The 21957-nt window shown below is 48.1% G+C and overlaps 2 protein-coding genes and 1 long non-coding RNA gene across 3 annotated transcripts in view; 2 read left to right on the top strand and 1 right to left on the bottom strand.

The window, feature by feature from the left end:
* The first annotated feature begins 1447 nt into the window (after positions 1 to 1447).
* LOC132430830 (uncharacterized) lies at positions 1448 to 19209 on the top strand. The gene is made up of 4 exons (XR_009520571.1): positions 1448 to 1676; positions 2709 to 2850; positions 14250 to 14416; positions 18993 to 19209. It is a non-coding gene; the product is annotated as an uncharacterized lncRNA (long non-coding RNA).
* Positions 11959 to 13514, bottom strand: CCT8L2 (chaperonin containing TCP1 subunit 8 like 2). Its single transcript, XM_060021218.1, is given in 4 exon segments — positions 11959 to 12881; positions 12884 to 13001; positions 13003 to 13412; positions 13415 to 13514. Coding segments are annotated over 4 exon segments (1551 nt in total).
* A 2700-nt stretch (positions 19210 to 21909) lies between the features above and the next one.
* The window catches only part of KMT2C (lysine methyltransferase 2C), a 294475-nt gene continuing 294427 nt past the window's right edge, over positions 21910 to 21957 (top strand). Inside the window, exon 1 of the mRNA XM_060021158.1 lies at positions 21910 to 21952. The gene's annotated coding sequence lies outside the window, so the exon portion shown is untranslated. The remainder of the gene's footprint in view (positions 21953 to 21957) is intronic.

The raw sequence follows: 21957 nt of genomic DNA, 5'->3' as shown, positions 1-21957 counted from the left end.
CCTAAACAAACTTGCATCGAGGAATATAATGAAGGGAATCAATACATTAACATAAGTATTGCTTAAACAGATTGTGCATCAAGATCCATTTTGAAGACCTGAAAAAGACGGATACGGCTCTACTGTGGATCCATATTGAAGAGAAGTGGACTTATGGTCTAAGCAGGAGAAATACACGGGCATAAATCCTACATGATGATGCTGGAGCAAATTTATAACCCCCGGACCTGGATGAATGCTGACTTCTAATTGAGGCTTTTATTTCATTTCATTCGCCTGGAAACAATCCGACAACTACGTGCCCAGCTTAAGCCAGGAGCAGTGTCTAAACGACGAACAGGGCAGGGACGGGGGAACAGCGCGTCCCTCGCCACCCGTCCCGCCGCCGGGACACAAAGCGCCCTCCTCGGCCCGCCCGCCTCCCGGCGAGGGAGGCCGGGTCCCGTCCCGGTGGAAACAGGTGACGGGGACCAAGGGCCGCGGCGCGTCAGGGCTGCCGCCCCAGCTCTACTCGGCGGGCCCCGTCGGGGCCGGACGGGTAACCGCCCACGCTTCGCCGCGGCCCAGCTGCCAGCCGTACGCCGTGGGGCCCAGACTGCCGTGGGTCGGCGAGCGCGGGATCCCTCCGCCGCCCTCGGGTCCTTCCGCGCCAAGTAGTGCGCGGCCGTCCCGCTTCCGCAAACGCGGGCCTGCGGGGACGCGCCCACTGCCCCTCGATCCAGCGGCAAGAGGAGGGCCGGGGCTGTGGGAGTTCTCAACTTTGAAGGGCCGCTCGGGAGACAACACATTTACAACTGCGCAGCCGCGGTGGGCCCGGCCGTCAGGGAGCGGCGAGCGGCCGTGGGGCCGGGGAGGCAGGTGTCCCAGCCGCCCGCCCCGCCCCCATCGCCGGCAGGAAGAGGAAGCAGCCGGACCTCGCGGGGCGGGGGTGCCCTGGCTCCGGGAGGCGCGTGACCTAGTTCGTCCCAAAGTGGATTTGACAGGTTGTCAGCCCCGCCCCCCGCCCCCACCGCCTCCCGGGTCCCTCTCCCCCGGCGCTGGGCCGGACGGGCGCCCGCGCTCCCCGGCTCAGCCTCCCATTGGCCCTTACGCCGCCCGGCGCTCCGCCTTCGCCCCTGGCTCGGGTTCCCATTGGCCTAGAGTCGCCCAGAGACCTGCCCCTGCTCCCCTCCCATTGGCCCTCGAGCTGCCTGGTGGCCCGCCCCCGCACCGACTCATCCTCCCATTGGCCTCACGCCCGCCGCCCCGCCCCGGTCCTCCCCGGTTCGTTCTCCCATTGGCCTCACGCCCGCCGCCCCGCCCCTCCGCGGCCCCTCTCGGGGAACCAAGCCCTGGCAGGCCCCTCGGCTCGCGGTGGCTGCGGTCGTCCTCAGTCGGGGAGACCGCCTTCACAAGTCCCGCGCTTGTCCCTCGCCTCTTCTCCTCTCCCAGTATTTACTGTCTCCCCTACGTCTCTCTCCCCGCCCTGCTTCCGTCGCTCAGGGAGCCTGAGTCCCGAGCCCGGGGGCACCCCGCGCCCCCTGCCCCGCCTACCCTGGGGCTCCGCGTCCAGCGCTGCCCGCGCTCTCCCTCCTGCTCCTTTCCTCCGCCCCTTTCCTCCTCCTTGCGTCACTTCGCATTTTCCTTTCTTCCCTGAAATCGCTGCCTTCTGCAGGTTTCCTCCCGGTGTCCAATCCGTAAGGTCTTCATCGCGGCCCCTTCCTCCTCCCCCCTTCTCCATCCCCTCTTTCCCCCCAGCGCCGTCCCCCTGAACTCAGCGTAACAGGGAGAGTCAGGGATAAACAAGATAAATATCAACGTTAATATGGTTATTGCTTTGCGTTTTTGAAACGGAAAATGAACTGGAACGCCCAGATAAACCCAGCCCTGGGATCAAGATTGAGTTCTTAAAGGACCTTGTGAGACGAATGACAAACTTGACTAGCGCAGCAACGTAATGAGTTTTTTCCTGGGGAAGCTACTCTTATATCGGTTGTTTATACAGTATTGTTACTATAACCGTTTGGGGTGTGTGTGTTTGTTTAATTTGTGCCAGTTTTGTAAATGACTGCTTTTGACCGTAAGGATGAACTGTCTGATAAAGCTGAGGGTTGGAGCAAATCCCCACACAAGTCTTTTGGCTACAAACAGGAGAAATCCTTGATTATTCAAATGAGAAACTCCAATAGCTTTCCCAAGGTTATTAAAGAGGGCGATCACAAACTCAGACCCAGGTCAGACTCCAGAGGCCCATCAGGAGACTCATCATGCCTCAGTATCCGCGGGAGAATGGCAGACCGGTGCTTCCAGCCACATTCCCACCTGTCACAGGGGGTCTTTACAAAGCTCCTGCAGTGACCTCCAAGGTTCTGCCTTAGAGGATCCTGGCTTTCCAGCCTCTGGTCACTGCACAGTGACCACCAAGTGCTTCTTGCCACAGGGCCTTTGCACTTGCTGCTGTTTCCTGACCTGTCTGGATCAGCTGTTCTTCAGACTTTTCACGTGGCTTAGCCCATGTCCCCCCAGGAGGCATTTCTGACCCTGAATCTAAAGTAGGACCCCTCCAGCCTAAGCAGTTACTCACTGTCATTTCACCCTGTTATTTCCTTCAGAGCTTGAGCACGGTCTGAAATCATCTTGTTTACTTGTTCTGTTCTGTTCCCCTTCACCTCCCCGCCACCATTAAGAGTGAGCTCCTGGACACAGGTGCCTTTTCTGTGTCTTTTCAGAGCTGTATCTCCAGGGCACAAAGTAGGCACTCAGTACATCCTTGATGAATAAATATGAATGGTACATTAGCTGTGATCAAGTGAACTTGCCAAACTGTCCTTCACGTCTGGTTCCGCCAGCATTGTATAGACGCACCTACAGGTAAGTGAGTTGGAAAGATAGCTATTCTCTTGGTAACTATTCTGTGTTTCTTTGTGTGCTTTGTATCCGGCTGTTCTTTGAGAAGGAGAGTGAGAAACAAGGCCTGTTGCCCCAAGGCTACCCATTTGCCCACCTCTTCTCCAGCTGTCACAGCATGTTGACACTGCCTTGCCCTCTCCCTGACCCCAGGTGGGCACATACTTGGCTGGCAGCGCCTTCTCCTTAAGGAGTCTCCGTTCCATGTTGCCATCACACTCAGCTGGGGCCCTGTCATGGGTTCTACCTTAGGCGGGAAAGCAGAATAGGTGGAAGCCCCTTCCAGTTTACCCTTCCCCCCTCAGACATACTGCTGGGGTTCCAGTCAGCAGTGAGCCCTCTGTCTGGACCCCTGCACGGGGGCGCATCCTCTACTTTCTGAGGCGCAGAGAACCCCAGGTCAGTAGTTGGAAAGGTGAAATCTAGTCCTAACCGCCCCAAACAGGTGCTATGAGTCTGGCCCAATCTAGTAACTCCCTGGTTCTCAGTGACTTCATTGGTCTTTGCCTCTGTTGTTTGCTTATAGTTTTAGAGATGTAGACATCTCATAGGTTTCAGCTGCTCGAAACTATCAGCCCAAAGAAGAATCCTGCGGCTTCCCCCTGGGGCATGAAGAGGCTGCTGGTGCAATAAAGCCAGTGCTTTCCTAATTTATGTTCAGTAGGAGAGAGTGCACTTCCCATCATGTGTTCCAGGCCAGAATCCTCCAGTTCACCCTGCTTGGACCGCCTGGGCCCGGGCCGAGCCCTAGACCAGTAACTCTGGCCAGGAGAATGGAAAGCCTTGATCAGGTTAAACCTACCAGCCAACGAGAGCATATCCTTAGAATGAGGGTGGGGTCGGCTCCTGATAAGTGTGTGTGGAACTGAAGTCTACCTCCTTTTAGATAGGGGGTACTGAGGGGGTGGGGCGCCGAGTAGGTATTCAGCAGTGCACCTGTGAGGAGTTAGCACAGGGCCAGCTCATAAGTGTTAGCCATCGCTGTGGTCAGCAAAGACAAGACGGTGTGGGGGAATCCGCCTGGCACCCGAAGGCATTCATCTCAGATCCCTAATCCAGCGCTAACCACTAGCTTTGTAACTTCAGACAAATTATGGAAGTGGTACCATTTTAGAAGTGGAGGAGTACTTAGAGGCCATAGGGTTCAAGTCTTCACTGGGCAGACTTGGAAACTGACACCCCCAGAGATTAGTCTGGGTCTCGGTTTCTTCGTCTGTGAAGTAGGGCGGATAATACTGGTCCCGGCTCCTCTCAGTTATTATGTGGATCAAATGAGGTAATGTTTCTGCAAAGGGCTCAGGAAGGTAACAAAAATGCAGTTCTTATGCAAAGCATTTTATTTTCATCATTAATATAGTAACAATGCCTTAATAAGAGGAGAAAGGGAGAGTACATTCAAAGGATAAGCTTACTTGGCTCAAAGAAATAACGCTTGCAAAAGAGGAAGGTGTGTGTGTGTGTGTGTGTGTGTGGGTGTGGGTGTGTGTGTGTTAGGTGAGGTGGGGAAGGTGTAAGGCGAGGCCCTGTTATATCCTTGAGGACTGGTATAGGGCGTTGCTCTAAGGGTGGGAGGTTGGGTGAGGTAGTTGGTTATAAATTGAAGTTCTCCCTCCTTGAATGACTTTTCAGGAGAGGAGGGTCACTCACTTAGGAGGACAAATCTAGATTTCAGGGTAATCTTACATTTCTGTAGTTCAGCTCCTCTGCAAAATTGATGCCGAGATAGGACTGTCATGCAGGAGACTGATGGGAGGAACTATCTATGAGGGAAGAAAGGGAGAGAGTTGGAAGAGGCAGGGAGATCTGACCTCTGGGAAGGGGAGGCAGAGCAGGCAGAGTGGGTGGGCAGGTCTCCGCTTGCAATGCTGCTCTGAGATGGTTTTGGCCAGACGGGCCAGAGTGCTGGAGCATAAGTTCCCTTCTGAGGATCCTGGTGGTGGATTCCAAGGAAGGTCGCTCGCCGAGGCACTCAGTCAATTACTCTCCCTGCTGCAACAGGAGATGAGATTGGGGTCCCACACCATCCCCTGAAGCTTCAAAACAGCTTCATTCATTCCTTCGCTCAGTCCGCTGATCAGCTACCAAGTGTCAGGTGTAGGTGGCCGCAGCAGTGGAAGCATGTGACCCTGGTCTTTCCTAGCTGTCTTCCATCTACTTTCTAATACTTCTAAATGGCGAGTGTTGGCCGAGTTAAATCCTGGTATCAGGGTGGTTCTTAACACTGAGTTAGCACTTAATAAACGTTCAAATTGCCATAATAAATCCAACCGTACCCCACTATTACTTGAAATATAAACAGCTACATTTACTTCTAGAACTCTCCACTGTTTACTGTGCAGAATGAGAGGAAATAGTATATGATCCACTTATATGTGGAACAACAACAAAAGACAAACAAAAACTAACTCAAATATACAGAGAACAGATTATCAGTTGCCAGAGGTGGAGATATTGGGGGTACATGTGGAGAGTGGGCAAAATGGGTGAAGGGGGTCAAAAGGTACAAACTTCCAGTTGCCAGATACATAAGTCCTGGGATGTAGTGTATAGCGTGGTGACTCTAGTTGACAATATTGTGTATTTGAAGTTTACTGAGGGAGTAGATCTTAAAAGTTCTCATCACAAGAAAAAAAAATTTGTAACTATGTGTGGAGATACATGTTAAGTAATTGTGATCATTTCACAATATATACATATGTCAAATCATTATGTTGTATACCTAAAACTAATACAATATTATATGTCAATTATATCTCAATAAAAAAAGACTAAATTTCAGTAACATCTGGGTGTATTTTGAAACGTTTTCTATTTAGTTTCATGAATTAAGGCATGTGTAGATTTTTCTCAAATTAAAATCTAGGGACTTCCCTTGTGGCGCAGTGGATAAGACTCCACGCTCCCAGTGCAGGGGGCCCAGGTTTGATCCCTGGTCAGGGAACTAGATCCCACATTCATGCCGCAACTAAGAGTTCACATGCCACAACTAAGGAGCCCATGTGCCACAACTAGGGAGCCTGCATGCCACAACTAAGGAGCCCTGGATCTGCAACTAAGGAGCCCTCCTGCCGCAACTGAGACCCCGTGCAACCAAATATGTAAATATAAAAAAAAACTAGTAAAAAAAATTGCAAGTCATTTTGGAAACTTTTTCACGTGAAACAATATTGCAATGGATTATTACCCCTTTTGTCAACAAATTACATTAATAAAATTGAAATAGGAGGTTTTAGATCAAAATGAATGTAGGAATACAATGTGAAGCACAGAGTATTTGGCATCTATGCAAGGAAGACTGAGGCTGGCTGACAGATCTCATCGCTTCTGGGGGTAGGGGTGGAGCAGGGGTGCTTGTCCAGAGCTTGGGTGCTTCCCGGGAGGTAAGCAGCCACACTGAGGCCCTCTGCAGTGCTAGGTTCTGGAGTCAGTGGGCAAAGGAGGCAGAGTACACGGGGGTTAAGATGTTTTTAAAAATTCATAATGATCCGGATGTGAAAATGTTTTCCGTTGTGCATTCAGTGACGTTTAGAGAGGCATATCTGGCCTAAACTCACCAGGATCCACCTCTCCTTTCTGATGCATTCAGTGAATTAGAAGAAAACTTATAGAGAGCCATGATTTTGTTTTTAACCTGTATAATGAATAAAACTGCATCTCAAATCTGTGCTGCAGTACAGAAAGATTGCCGTTGTTTTGCTAACCAGCCTCTACTCTCTCTTACTTAGCTCTGCAGTAATCAATGGCAAGCTCTGTTAGTGACATGTGCTGGAGTGTCCAAATTCCTCATTCAGTCTTTACATTTGTAGAAAGTTTGAATTCTCAAGTCCCAAACCTCAAGGTGTTCGAAGTATGTATTTCTATAATTAAATGATCTTAAAATTTCTTTTTCCAGCTCCCTTTCTGCCTGATGGTAGAATTTAATTTAGTTAATTCCAGGTAAATTTAGTCCCTTCATGGTTTTTCTTGATCAGTCCAGACTAAAATCAAGTCAGTTTTTAAAAAAATGTATTTTATTGAAGTATGGTTGATTTACAATGTTGTGTTAATTTCTGCTGTACAGCAAAATGATTCAGTTACACATATATATACATTCTTTTCCATATTCTTTTCCATTATGGTTACCACAGGATCTTGAATATAAATTCCCTGTGCTATACAGTGGGACCTTGTTGTCTATCCATTCTATATATGATAGTTTGCATCTGCTAATCCCAAACTCCCAGTCCATCCCTCCCCCACCTCCCCTCCCCTTTAGCAACCACAAGTCTGTTCTGTATGTCTGTGGGTTTGTTTCTGTTTCATAGATAAGTTCATTTGCATCATATTTTAGTTTCCACATATAAGTAATATCATGCAGTATTTGTCTTTCTCTTTTCGGCTTACTTCACTTAGTATGATAATCTCTAGGTCCATCCATGTGGCCATGAATGGCATTATTTTATTCTTTTTTATGGCTGAGTAATATTCCATTATATATGTATGTATGTATATATATATATATATATATATATATACCACATCTTTCTTATCCATTCATCTGTTGATCGGCCAAATCAGTTCTTTTTTTTAAATTTATTTTATTTTTGGCTGCATTATTCTTAGTTGCAGCATGTGGGGTCTTTTGTTGTGGTGCGTGGGCTCTTCATTGTGGCACGCAGGCTTTCTCTCTAGTTGTGGCGCAGGCGCTCAGTAGTTGCGGCGTGCAGGCTTAGATCTCAGACCAGGGATCGAACCCGCGTCCCCTGCATTGGAAGACAGATTCTTAACCATTGGACAACCAGGGAAGTCCCCCAGCCAAGTCAATTCTTAATCTCCTCCTGAGGCACAGGGAGACCTGCCTGCTCTCCCTGGAGAGCCCTTTTCTTCCCTGCCCCTCCCGTACTGTCATTTCTGCTCCATCCTGTTGGCACTGCTTGGCGGCTCCAGGTTGCAGACCAGAAGCAGAGACTCTCCTTTGTTTTCAGACCCTCAAACTTTCCTGGAGATTCTACTGCCTTTTTCCTCATCTCACTCCTTAGAGCCCATGAGGAGGTGAGCAGAGCCCCTCTCAGATCCTGCCGGCATCTCTCTCATTCTCCCCCAACCATCTTCCTCTCCCCCCACTCACCAGTTAGGAAGGGGATCTTTAGCTTGGTGGGAGGGGAGGTTGATATTTTGGGAGAAAAGTTGACTCAGCTACTTCTGGAATCTCAGAGATTCTGGGTTTCTGTGTCTACTGCAGGTTTTAGCATTTTAGCACTTTGGGGACAATGTTCCCTGGGGTAGTTACCTTAACAAGGAAACTGAGTACAAGGGGAAGTTTTCAATAAATCAGTGGGAAGTAGCCCATCAGTAAATACTTAACAATGCCACGCCCCTCACATCATGGTGAAGCATCATCCAGAGTTGGTCTCTATTCCAGAAAGGTTCAGGCAGAAATGGGAGGGGCCTGGGGCTACCAACATGTGTATTTACATCAGTCCAGCTGACAGGGGTACAAGCAAGTCTTCTTAAACTAGTTTCGTTCATTCGCAAAAGAAATGGTTGAGTCCCTGAGCCCCAATCTTCCCTTTTCCTCCCATTCAGATGTCCCAGTTTGGAAGTCTTCTGTTTTCTCTCTTGAGTCTTAGCTTTCTCTATCCTTTGGCCTCTGCACTAAAGGGATTTCAGACTTGTAGGCCTAGAAAGCAGAGCTCCTGCTGTAAGGGGATCTCTTGAGAAAGGCCTCTTGGGAAAAGGTCCAGAAATAGACAAAGGATTGGAACAGACTACTGACAGCTCTTTCTTGTTGCAATCTTCTTTTCACAGTTTGGAAGCAATGACTTTCGTCCCTTCAGGACTCCAGGATTTGTGTAGGTCCCAGTCTTGGGTCTGTGCTCACAGGTGCCCAGAAGTATGGGGTAGTTCTCCCAACTCAGCCCCAGTCTTCCCCACCCAGGCCAGCCACCATCTTCTTCACCCCCCAGGACTCAGAAGTTCTTGTTTTCAGTCCCGGTTTTCTCCTGATCCTATTTCTTTGCTCTCTGCTTGCTGGGTCAACTCAGAACCCCACAACACAATGTCACTAAATTGGAAGGTTTGGGGATAGAAGAACAGACAAGTCCACCGGCTTCAAGTTTCATAGAGAATGTGCTCTCGAAATTGTTGTTTTTGAAATTCAGCTGCTTCTGGAGCTGAAGACAGCACATCTTGGAAGAAAAAGATGTAGCCAAGTCCTTGGGCCCTTGGAGAACTCGAGACCCTGCGTCCTAGGAGAGCTTGATGCTGGAACCTTGGAAGCAGAATCCAGACAGACCTGGTAAAATTGAGGTCAAATTCTGGTCAATTTCTCCATAGTCAGTAGGAGAAAGGACACAACTTTATGTCTGATTCAGACATTTTGACACTTAGAATGCTTAAATATGATGTTAAGAGTATACTTGATTTCGAGGCATAATCAAGATAGAGCTAACTGGGAGTGTAGCTTACGTCAGTGCTTCTCAAACTTTAATATGCACCCCAGTTACCTGGGGATCTTGTTAAAGTGCAAATTCTGACAAAGTAGGTTGTTGAGGGGCTGGGGGCGGCTGAGATTCTGCATGTCTAACATGCCCCCAAATGATGCCAGTGCCGCTGGTTCAGGGGTCACTGCTAAGTAGCAAGAGTTTAGAAGGCAGGCTTTAGGGTTGGAGATGACCCTCAACTGATGCTAAAAAGACCCAAACACTTTCAGCTCATACTGAGCTCTCCCTTCTGGTCCTCTTCCCCAAGCTGTGTCTGCTAGCTGCCCACGGTAGTCAACTTAACCATTGTATGGCGTTTCTTTCTCTTCTGGAGCAGCTGATGCTCTTCATTTTCTATTTTTTGGCCGCACTGCATGGCATGGCAGAACTTCCCTGACCCTGCCCTGGAAGCACGGAGTCTTAACCAGTGTACCACCGGGGAAGTCCTAAAGCTCTTTAGATAACAAGAAGGGGAAGCAGATTTGTCTGAAGGGTACTTTGCAGTTTACAGCATTGAAGAGCTGGCCAGCTAGTCATGGACAGATGGGAACCAGGGTGATTCAGGGGCCTCCTTAGCACAGGCTCTAGGATCTTGCCAGCTTTCCCATGAGATGCCTGAATTCTCTGGGTCTTTAGGTTTCAAATTGGGGTTAGATGTTTTTACCTTTAAAGCCCTCAGCATAAGCCAGTTAAATTTGTATCTGCCATATATTTCTTCATCACTTGTAAGGCTGTCCTTGCTAATTTTAACTTGTGTGTGTGTATATATATATATGTGTGTGTGTGTGTGTGTGTGTGTGTGTATCTGTATGTCTAGGGGAAAAGGAGATGGTAATGTTACAGTATGATTTTTCCCGTTATCAAAAAAATCACTCGTATATCAAATTTAGGGCACTTAAAAGATACTAAGTTACATGTTTGGCCTTCTTATGTCTTGGATCTATAACTAAAATGTTCTCTGTGAGTAAGAGCTGTTTTTATTTACTTATTTTATCTTGCAAAGTGAACATGCCTTTTTGTCTGATTTAAAAAACACGAATTGTAGGGACTTCCCTGGCAGTCCAGTGGTTAAGACTCCATGCTCCCAATTCAGGGGGCACGGGTTTGATCCCTGGTCAGGGAGCTAAGATTGTGCATGCTGTGCGGTGCGGTCAAAAACAAAAAACAAAAAACAAAACGCTAATTGTAAATTTTAAATTTACATTTTGAGACATACTTTCTTCATAATCATAGGGGTTATATCTCTGAAAACATCACAACAGAGGAATTTGGGGCAGTAAAGTAATGAATAAGAGAATGGGTTTTCCTCTTCTATTTACTGTGTACATTTGGCCAATTAATTTCTCTGAAGCTCAATTGTGTCTCCTGCAACTGAGGGATAACAAGCTTCTTTCTCATAAGTTTGTTTTGATGATTAAATAAAATGAAGACAAAGTGCATTTGAACTGCTTTAAAAAGTTACCTATCTCTACCATCATCACTATGGAATTTGAGAGTCTATGAGAACAATGCGGAACCTGAGGGCAGGGGAGAAATATGACAGCACTTCGTTATATTCGCTAAAATATAACGATGAAGACACAACAAGGAAAGACACGTCAAGGATGTTGTATAGATATAACTTGTTACTATAAGTTAGTAATAACGAGTATAGTTCTATACATTTTCATCTGCCATCCTAACAACTTCTCAGGATTTCACTTCTGGGTTTCAAAGAATCTTTGCCAATTTGTTTTGCGTTGTTGCAGCTAATAATGCCTGCTATAAGACAATTGTTTCTTGAGTCTGGTTCTCTCTCCAAATGCTTAAGCTTCTTTGTTTTGATTCTAAGAGACTGCAGCTTCCCATCACCTCAGTTCTGTCCCTACGTTCAGCTCTTTTCCCAGAGGCAGAGTAACTTGGATGGTTAAGTGGGAAAGGTTTTGGGTAACATGTTCCCAGCTCTGCTCAACTTCTCTTTACTGCCCAGGAGTATCTGGGCATAATCACAGCGTGGCCAGGATAACCTGGTGCTAGGTGCTCCCCAGCACTCCTCACCTACACTGGAACTGTAGTGCGGTTCTAAGGTGTGTGTTCTTATCTTTTGTTATATATGCCAAGGGTGCTTTTTAAAAAATATATTTCTGCCTGCCAGCTCATTTTCCTCCTTTATATTGATTTTTTGCCTTAAAATAACATTCCCTTTTTCGAAATAATCACAACAGGAATGAGCGGCCACTCCTTTAAGTTGAAACTGAGGTTCTCAGATTGCTAAAGTGACATTTAGACAGAAATTCTAGAAATTTAGAATTCATGCAGGAATACTCAAACAGTTGGGAAGAGACACCTACCCTTTCTTGCATCCCCAAAATTCAGGTACTCAATTTAAAAATCTTTAATAGAATTGAATCCTGGAGGAAAGAACAGAATCTGACAGAGAGAAACAGGAAATGAAAAAAGCCAAGAATCTGAAAGGAAGTAAATCAATGGAAAGGACTTTAACGGTGATGTTGTTTTTATCTAAAGAAATGGACTCAAATAGGAGCAAACGTGGAGGCAATACAAGGCAATGTTCATTTTTGGGGTGGCGATGCCCTCCTTGGCAACCCCATTTTGTTGAGGATGTTGCCACTTATTTGTTCCAAGGAGTCCTTTTTTTCACAGGGTATGGGCGATCCTTTGCCTTCTTAGGTTCAGGTTTCAGGTCCCGGTGAGGTGTGGGACTTTTCTTGGCTACTACAATGTCATGGCCAGTCAGGAGCTGTAGTACCACGTCAGGCACGGCTCGAAGTCCTTGGGCTTTGGCTATTAGGGTGTCCCACACCTCTTCCTGGGCCGCATTTATTATCCCTTCGACCTCCACTCCTATCAGGAAGTTCCCAGCTTGGTGAGCTCCGTTCATTTCTGCCATCACGTCTGAGACGGCTAAGCCTGCCTTCTCTGCCAGGGTTTCAGGAAGAAACTGCAGGGCCTGGGCAAATGCCAGGAAGGTGGGACCACTAGGCCCTTCCAGTTTGGTTCCTTTCTCTGAGAGCATTTTCGCCAGAGCCATCTCTGTGGCCCCAGCTCCTGGAAGCAGTCTGGGATCCTGGCATAACTGGAAACAGGCATCAATGCCCTGGTAGGCAGCCTACTCTGCACCCCGTAGCCCCTCAGCGGTGGCCTCCCTGAGCACCATGGTGAGGGCAGGGGTGCCTGGAGTTTCCCACTCAATTACCACAGCCAAACCTTCTCCCAGCTCCTGCCCGTACACCCTCTGACACTTCCTTGGCGCCAGTGGAGGAAGCAGATAAGGCATCACATGTGTGCCAAACACCTCGCTCAGGTACACCATCTCCCGCTGGGACTTCACCTGAATCACCATGAGGCCGCACCTGTCATTATGCGTTAGGGTCTCCTCGTCAATTTTCCCCCAAACCACCACCACGTTAATAGCCGCGGCTGCCAGCTGGGCCACCTGCTTTTCTATCAGCCTCTCGCTGCCCTTCCTGAACTCGGTCAGGTCGTCAGGACTAGAGAGACGAGCCGTGGCCGGGGCAATGGGGCTGGCAGGCCGAAGGCGCAGGCCATCAGAGCCACCCTGGTGCCGCTCATCACCATGGCCACCTGGCCGCAGGGCTTGCCGGGCAGGGCCAGGCCAGGGAGCAGGCACGAGTCCTCCAGCCGCGCCCCGGGGCAGCGCGCACACGCGCACGCGCTCCGGCTGGAGGCCGCCGTCCAGCTCCCGGGTGGCCCAGCACGCATGCGCCACCATCTTGGTCAAGCCGTCAGTCAGCCACAGCCTGTGCGTGTTCGTCACCGAGTGCAGGGCCCCGAACGGGTCCTCCAGAGGCCCCAGCGCCCGGATGGCCAGGGACGGCAGCAGGGCCAGCGTCTCGGCGGCCGCCGCGGCCTAGGCCTCCCGCAGCAGGTGCTCGGCCTGCGCCAGCAGGGCCTGAGCCAGGGGCACCACGAAGGCCACGCCGTCGCCGCTCTGCGCCGCCAACCGCAGCAGCCGGGCGGCGGGGTGCTCCAGCTCCAGCACCCGGAGGATGGCCGTGCCGTACCCTGTGACCACGGTTTCTCGTTTGGCGGTGACCAGGAGCTCTGCCGCGCCTGGGGGCCGTAGCAGGGCCGCAGGACTCTGGCCAAGGTGTGCGCTGCGGCCAAGCTGCTCAGCGGGTGCTTCTCCTCGGCCGCCGCCGTCATCAGCCGTTCGGGCAGCTCAGGCGCCGAAGGGGCTCTGCCGTCAATCGCCCGCGGGGGCCCACCCGGCCGCAGACAGGCGCTAGAACAGCAGCGAGGCGCCCCGGGAGGAGATCTCTGAAGCCCCTCGAGCGGTCCGTGGGAGAAGCAGCCAAACACCCATCAACTGGTGCTTGGAGAAGCCGGCGCTCTGGGCCCGGGCGCAAGAATGGTCTGCTGAGGCTGAGCCCTAAAAGCACCCCCAGACTGGGCTGAAAAGGAACGGGGCCCTTGGGGCCTCTGGGGCTTGGTAGCTGAAACAGATCTGATCTTGATTAAGTCACAAGTGGCACATGGAACCAGGGCAGGGAATGAGGTCACAGAAGGATGGACCATGAGTTGGGAGGCCCTGGGGCAGGCGGAAGTCAGGCCCGGTTGTACCCCAGAGGGGGGACACGCGTACCCGGGGCCCCAGAGTTTTCATTTAAACTTCAGAGACGGAAGAGGAAACCAGGTGGAAACCCACCCACTTCAAATTCCTGGTGAAGCTGTGCCTCCCGTTGTTTGGTTGGTTGGTCTCTGGGTCTTTTTTGTGTTTTGAGAGGGAAATTGTTTTGTTTACTTTCTCATGCAGTGCTCTGTAATCCTAGCCACGTTTGGTTACCTGTATGCCTCGGCCTCTTTGGCCACCTTATCCGTTTGTGCTGCTCATCAGGTTCCTTAAGGTTTCTGCTGGTCTGTTTGTCTTTCCGGTTGCAGATGTGTGAGGCTGCACAGTGTGGGACAACTCTTCCCAATGACGGTGATGACACTGAGCTGGCAAAGGTGGGTCAAGACAAGGGAGGGAAAGAGGCTGACCGCCTGCAGACAGAGTAATAGACATGGACACAGAGGAGTGAAAGTGACCAGGAAGGCAGCAAACCAGAGTGAGTGGGGCTGGGGCCCTCCCGCTCTCACCCTCAGCCCTTAGAATTTGAGCTCCCTCCTTCCATCCTCCCTCCTTGCATCCTCCCTCCCTCCCTCCTTCCTTCCTTCCTTCTCTTGCTCCTCCTGTCCTCATATGGCACCTACTGGAGTAACGATTGCTTCTTTTTTAGTTTAACAAATATTTAGCATCTACTCTGTTTCAGTGGTCACAAAGATGGCAGGAACGTGAGACCAGTGAGGGAAAGAGATTGGTACCAAGTGAGTACAGCTTCCTTAGGTGTTGGGCAGAGCACCAGCAGGAAGTGATGAAAATATTAAGATTAGGGGAGGGACTTCCCTGGTCCCTGGTCCCCACTTCCCTGGTGGTCCAGTGGTTAAGACTCCACACTCCCACTGCAGGGGGCATGAATTCCATCATTGTTTTAATATTTCCACAGACAAGAAGATAGTGAGAAAGAAAAGGAAAAGAATGTCACATTGAAAGTTAAATACAATTAAGGCTAAAAAGGAGGTAAATTGGGGCTTCCCTGGTGGTGCAGTGGTTAAGAATCCACCTGCCAATGCAGGGGACATGGGTTCGAGCCCTGGTCCAGGAAGATCCCACATGCCGCGGAGCAGCTAAGCCCTTGCGCCACAACTACTGAGCCTGCGCTCTAGAGCCCATGCGCCACAACTACTGAGCCTGCGCTCTAGAGCCCACAAGCCACAACTACTGAAGCCCGTGCGCCTAGAGCCCGTGCTCCGCAACAAGAGAAGGCACCACAGTGAGAGGCCCGCACACCGCAACGAAGAGTAGCTCCTGCTCGCCACAGCTAGAGAAAGCCCGTGCGCAGCAACGAAGACCCAACGCAGCCATAAATAAATATATACATAAAAAAAAATAAATTTGGAGAAAAAACTTTTTCTTTGCAAAACAACTTGATTGCTTTTGTAAAAATGATATTCATTATACAACTTAAAAGAAAAAAATACAAAGAAAGTAAATGTCATTTGGAATCCCAGCCCAGAGACAGTCATTGTTTATATTTTGATGAATTTTATTACTTTACACACATATGCATATATAACTTGTGGATTTACACAGTTTTACATACGTGAGTTATATGATAATATTGTATATGCTTGTCTGTAATAATTTTCCCCTTAATGTTATCTTGGCTGACAAATGTTTCTGAGGAGGTATTATGTTGTCTGAAGACCGTGGACAACTGTTTTTTTTTTTTTGGCTGAACCTTGTGGCATGCAGGATCTTAGTTCACCGACCAGGCATCGAACCTGTGACCCCTGCAGTGGAAGCGCAGAGTCCTAACCACTGGACCGCCAGGGAAGTCCCCGTGGACAACTATTTTGATCTCTCTCTCTCTTTTTTTTTTTTTTTTTTTTGCGGTACGGGGGCCTCTCACTCTTGTGGCCTCTCCTGTTGCAGAGCACAGGCTCCGGACGCGCAGGCTCAGTGGCCATGGCTCACGGGCCCAGCCGCTCCGCAGCATGTGGGATCTTCCCGGACCGGGGCACGAACCCATGTCCCCTGCATTGGCAGGCGGACTCTCAACCGCTGTGCCACCAGAGAAGTCCTTGACCTCTTTTGATTTTAGAGACTCCATTAGAAAAGGCTTGATCCTCCATGTAACACTGAGAGGAGTGTCATATAACAAACGTTGGTTGTAGGGGGCAAAGAGGACTTGCCTGTTCCCTTATAGAAAAGTAAAATATAACAACACAAAATGTAGCAAAGTATTCACATATACCTTGTCTATAAAGTTACAGTTTCTTTTTGCAAGTAGACTCCTGTAAGGGATCATCTTAGCTCTTTTTCTTGAAAGTAACGTACATTTTGCCATTTAATTCACTTCTTCCACATCTCTGTTGAGCCACTGCTGAGTAATAGGGCTAGAAGGTGAATAAGGCAGACAGCTAGTGTCTCCAGTGGGCTTAGGCTGGGATACAGACAGTTAAGTGGGCAATTCATTACAGGGCATGAGAGCTGTGATGGGGAAAGCACAGGTGTTGTAGAAGCATCCAGGGGGACACACAACCTTCATCATGGGAAGAACGGTGGTCAGGGTGAGGTGAAGTCTAAAGAGAGCTGAAGGGGAAATAAAAACAAGAAGTGGGAATTGGCCAGGTGAAAAGGGCTGGCGGGGTGGGAGGGGTTGGGACAGCCTGGTGAGGTTTGTGGCTCACCTCCTGAAGGCTGGAGCTCATGGTGTGGTGGAAAGGAGAGGAGAACTTTGGCTGGAGGGTAGCAGGGACTCTCCAGGACCTAGTGAGCCATGCCAATTTACAATTCAACCTGAAGGGTGATGCATGGGACTGTAAGTTCCATTTCCATTGTAAAAGTAGATAATTTTCTGTTGTGAAATCCTTACCTGTGTGACTACACAGCACAGGGGAAGGTGAGGATCCAGTTATTGCCTTGCACCCTTAAAGGCAGTCAGTTCATAACACCCCAAACAGTAAATTTTGTTTTGGTTCTTGTTTTGGTCGTGTTGTGCAAGGCATGTAGTATCTTAGTTCCCCAACCAGGGATCAAACCTGTGCCCCCTGCAGTGGAAGTGTGGAGTCTTAACCACTGGACTGCTGGGGAAGTCCGCCAACGGTAAAGTTTGGACTGAAATTTTGTAGAGGTACCTCTACAAAGATCAAACTAACCAACGAGCTACTAAATCTCAATTTTACTTTTTTACTATGTGGACACTATCATTGTTAAATTCACATTGATTTTATTTATTCTTTGGATAAATTGATTAGATGTAAAATAAATGTAAATAATTTGTGTGTGTGTGTGTGCGTGTGCCAGGAAGAGTTTGCGTGCAGTTAATGCATATAAAAATTTCTAACAACATGATTTTGATCTGCTAAGGTGGGTAGGCATCAATATAGACGGTTTGGTGGTTGTATTGGGTTGAATAGTGCCCCCCAATATTCATACTCTTCCTGGAACCTCGGAGTGTGACCTTATTTGGAAATAGGATTGTTGTGGATGTGATTAATTAAGATGAGTCATACTGGAGTAGGGTGGACCATTAATCCAATATGGCTGGTGTCCTTACAAGAAGGGAAGACACACACACACACACACACACACACACACACACACCCCGGGAGAACATCGTGTGTGAGGAATAGACACACAGGGAAGGTGGCCATGTAATGGTGGGGGCAGGCTGGAGGGATGCACCTGCAAGCGCAGAAATGCCCAGGAACACGGGCGACCACCTGAAGCTGAGCGAGGCCTGGGACAGATTCTCTCCCAGAGCCCACCACGAGGGGCCAGCCCTGCCGATACCTTGATTTTGGACTATTAGCCACCAGGACTGTAAGAGAATACATTTCTATTGTTTTAAACTGCCTGTTTGGAGTAGCTTTTTGCAGCAGCTATAGGAACCCAATACAGTAGTCTTTGTATATTAATGAAGGAAGGAACCTAATGAAGTGTGTGTGTGTGTGTGTGTGTGTGTGTGTGTCTGAAGAGGGGGGCTGTCTGCTGCCTTATCCCACCCTTGCCCTTACCCCCAGACTCCCAGATGCATTAAAAATTTTTTGTTTATTATTTAAATTTTATTTTATTTTATTTTATTTTATACAGCAGGTTCTTATTAGGTATCTATTTTATACATATTAGTGTATACATGGCAATCCCAATCTCCCAATTCATCCCACACCACCCCCCCTGCCACTTTTCCCCCTTGGTGTCCATATGTTTGTTCTCTACATCTGTGTCTCTATTTCTGCCCTGCAAACCGATTCATCTGTACCATTTTTCTAGGGCTGTCTGCTGCCTTCTCCCACCCCTGCCCTTCCCCCCAAACTCCCAGATGCATTTTTTAAAAAACTGTGGTCTTCTACACAGTAGATGTAAATATTTAATCTTTCTATTTGTATGTTTTTCTTATTTTTATTTTTTTGGCTGCGTTGGGTCTTTGTTGCTGCGCACAGGCTTTCTCTAGTTGCAGCAAGCGGGGCTGCTCTTCGTTGCGGTGCGTGAGCTTCTCACTGCGGTGGCTTCTCTTGTTGCGGAGCATGGGCTCTAGGCATGTGGGTTCAGTAGTTGTGGCTCGCGGGCTCTAGAGTGCAGGCTCAGTAGTTGTGGTGCACAGGCCCAGTTGCTCTGCGGCATGTGGGATCTTCCCGGACCAGGGATTGAACCCGTGTACCCTGCATTGACAGGCGGACTCCCAACCACTACGCCACCAGGGAAGTCCCTGTGTGTTTTTCCATGTTTATTTTTCAGTTGCTTGATTGCCTTTTTTGTGTTTATCTTGTTCAGTAGTGCCAGGTTTAAAGTATAGACCCCTGCAGGGCAAGATTCATGTCTCTATAAAACGTGCTGTAGAACATTTACATATGCCTCATACTCTTATACACAAATTAGTTTTGAAGGTGATTGTTTTATTTCCTTCTCAGATTCTTCCTTTTTCTATCACACAGGTACATGGTATGCATTACTGAAATAACTTATGTAAAGCAATATGAATTTATAAAGCTAAAAATGCACTATGGACTAAATATGAACTAATTTTAAGTGGTTGAAATTCTTTTTAAAACATTTTTTTTTTTTTTTTTTTTTTGCAGTACACCGGCCTCTCACTGTTGTGGCCTCTCCTGTTGCAGAGCACAGGCTCAGGACGCGCAGGCTCAGCAGCCATGGCTCATGGGCCCAGCTGCTCCGCGGCATGTGGGATCTTCCCTTACCGGGACACGAACCCGCATCCCCTGCATCGGCAGGCCGACTCTCAACCACTGCGCCACCAGGGAAGCCCTAAAAACATTTTTTTTACTGAAAAATAAAGGACAAAAAATGATAGCCTATGACTGCAACTTTTTAAAGTGCAATTTTAACAGTAAAAATATGAACACAAATCTTATAAGATCTAGCATTTACGTTTTGAGCGGTCTTTTCACACAATTGTAAAAGTTTGGTTCCTAAAAAACCCTGAGGAATTTAAGACTATGGGAAAACAAGGAGAGGGATACCATTTAGTAGTGAATCTCTGGGAAAGCCTTATAAATACTTTCATGTTCACTAAAACAAAGTGATAAAGACTGCTCTCTCAAGAAAGACATCAATTACATTTTCTAGGCCTTCAATTAGGAAGAATGTCTACTGTACCATGAATTTTTATTCATTGTCATTTGTATGCTAGACACTTTGAGAATCTCCTTTGCTTACAGTGTCATGAGATGTTGCTTTTTCTTTTTTGAGGATAACAACCCTTACTCCCACTCACATTTTAAACATTTAATACATGTTTATGATTATACTACATGTGCTCTGAAAGATTGATGTATTATAGAAAAATGTAATATAGAAAGTGAAAGTCCCTTGTAATCCAACCCTCTAGAGATGATTGCTGTTAACACTTTGGTGCATGTCTACCATATTTTTAAAGTGCCTATTTAACATGTACTTATTAGAAGGTAGACATTCTATTTTTTTTTTGCACTTGGTCCTTCCAGATGCTCGTTGTCTTTCTGGTTTTATAATTTTGAGGAACCTACTTCAGCTATCTGCCTCCTGGATTTTTTGCCACTGTGGTCTCAGAGCTGTGTAATTTGGATGACAGAGATGGAAAAATCTTTGAAAGACCTTTATTTAAGTTGAATAAGTATTCCTTGAATACTTCCTCTGCATCCTGGGTTATATTTTGTTTGCTCTGCCCGCAATAACTTCATGCTGATAAGCCTCCTATCCTTTTAAAACAGCTCCCAACTACTTGTCTGCTCACAGTAGCCGAAGGAATGGAGATTTAAGGCTGGGTTTACCTTCATCATCTTTTATCCTTCAAGAAGTAACACTGCACAAACTTCTATTTCTACCCTTCCATTTATTCTACCCACTTTTCTGTTCCCAGTCCCTAGTTGTTTCCTTTAAGAACTTGTCTCCAGCAGGAGTGACTTGCAGTTTGCACATTCTGGTCCTTAAATTCTCCCAAGTGCTGACGAGTATACTGAAGTAAATTGTCCTGATGTGGAATTTTGTGCATATGAAACACACAGTTGGAAATGACTCTTCTAATTTCAGTACTGAACACAGATAAACATTTGGATCGATAATCCCATTTTTGAAAGTATACTTTATTTAGTGTAATGTACAGAAAATGAAAAAGGGTGAGTAATAAACTTTATATCACTTCATAAATGCATCTTCATAAATTTATGACTTCATAAATTAGTCATGCATATGTTGTATTTCTATGTATAATAATAGTCAGACTTTTTTTTAATTTATAGTTTTCATTTACCAGCCTAGCTTCTCCCCAATCTCAAATTTTAAATTTAGTAAGCTTGAAAAAGCCAGCGGGAACTAAACCTTGAAGGGATTCAAACGACTGTCTTATTGAGGTCCTCACTTCAGCCCTTTCAAGAAGCTATGCTTTAGTCAGAAGAGGCTCTGGAAACTGTGCATGTTTGCCCAAATACACACAAACATACGGTTCAGTTTATGTTCTGGCTATTGGGAAGGGAAGGCAAACAACACAGCAGGAAAAACCGCGTTTTATTCTTACCTTACACTAGAACTGTTGGGAAGATGGAAAGAAATCATAATCAGAAAGTGCCCGGGGTGTCCGGCCTAGAGTCTAAGCCTGTAAGATGATAGTTTACCCCAATCCTTTTGCAAATGGTTGATAGGTCGTAATAGTTTTTCCCAATTCAAATCTATGTTTTTCACTCCCCTAGTGAATGGGAAGGAAATCAGCGAAGAGTACATTGTCCAAGTGTTGGTCCCTGTTAGAATAAGGAACTCAGAACTCCCCACCTGTAACTCTCCTTCCTTCCTTCCTAAGCTCACATGTCAGATTTCGGACCCTAGCAGCCCCAGTTTTCCTTCACCGTTTTTAAGTAGTGTAAGAGGCGGCTTAGAAGTCTTTCCATTTTTGTCTCTTCGTCACAACACACCCAACGTTAAAACCAAGTTGTCGGGGTTTTACTGGTTCATTATGTCTCTCAGCACTTTATCCCTCAAAATGCCATCGTTCTTTTTGTCTGACAGCTTTATAAACCCTTTCCGGATCATTTTTAAAACGACGCTGTAATAACGAAAGTATCCCTGGAACTGGAGTAGAACGAAGTTGCACTCCATTTCTTTTCCTCCACCAACGTGCATTACAACAAACGAACGCTGAACGTGCGCCCGGCGAAGCCCCTCCGGGCCGGTCCCCGCGCCCCGCCGGGGATGGGGGTGGGAGTGGAGGCGCGGGGCGCGGGGGAAACCCGGGCCCGCCGCGCGCCGGGGCGGGACGAGCTCTACACCCGCCCGCCAGTCCGCGGAGGCCGAGCGCCTGCGGAGCGCGGACGCGGCCCGCCTCGTCCTCGCTCTCCCTCGCGCACTCCCCGGACCCCGATCCCGGATTTGCTCATCCGCAGCTTGGCGCTCTCCCGAGCCGAAGCCGGAGCCCCAGCCGGAGCCGGAGTTGGAGTCGCGGCGCGGCCCGGCCGCCGCGTCAGAAGAGGAGGGAGAGGGGGCGGGGGAGGGGCGGTGAGGTCAGCGGCGGCGGCGCGTCCGCGGGCGGCGCATGCGCGGAGCGAGCCCCGTGAG

The sequence above is a fragment of the Delphinus delphis genome, chromosome 9 (assembly GCF_949987515.2).
Source record: "Delphinus delphis chromosome 9, mDelDel1.2, whole genome shotgun sequence".
NCBI classification, from domain to species: Eukaryota; Metazoa; Chordata; class Mammalia; order Artiodactyla; family Delphinidae; genus Delphinus; species Delphinus delphis.
This window is presented reverse-complemented; position numbering and strand designations above follow the sequence as displayed.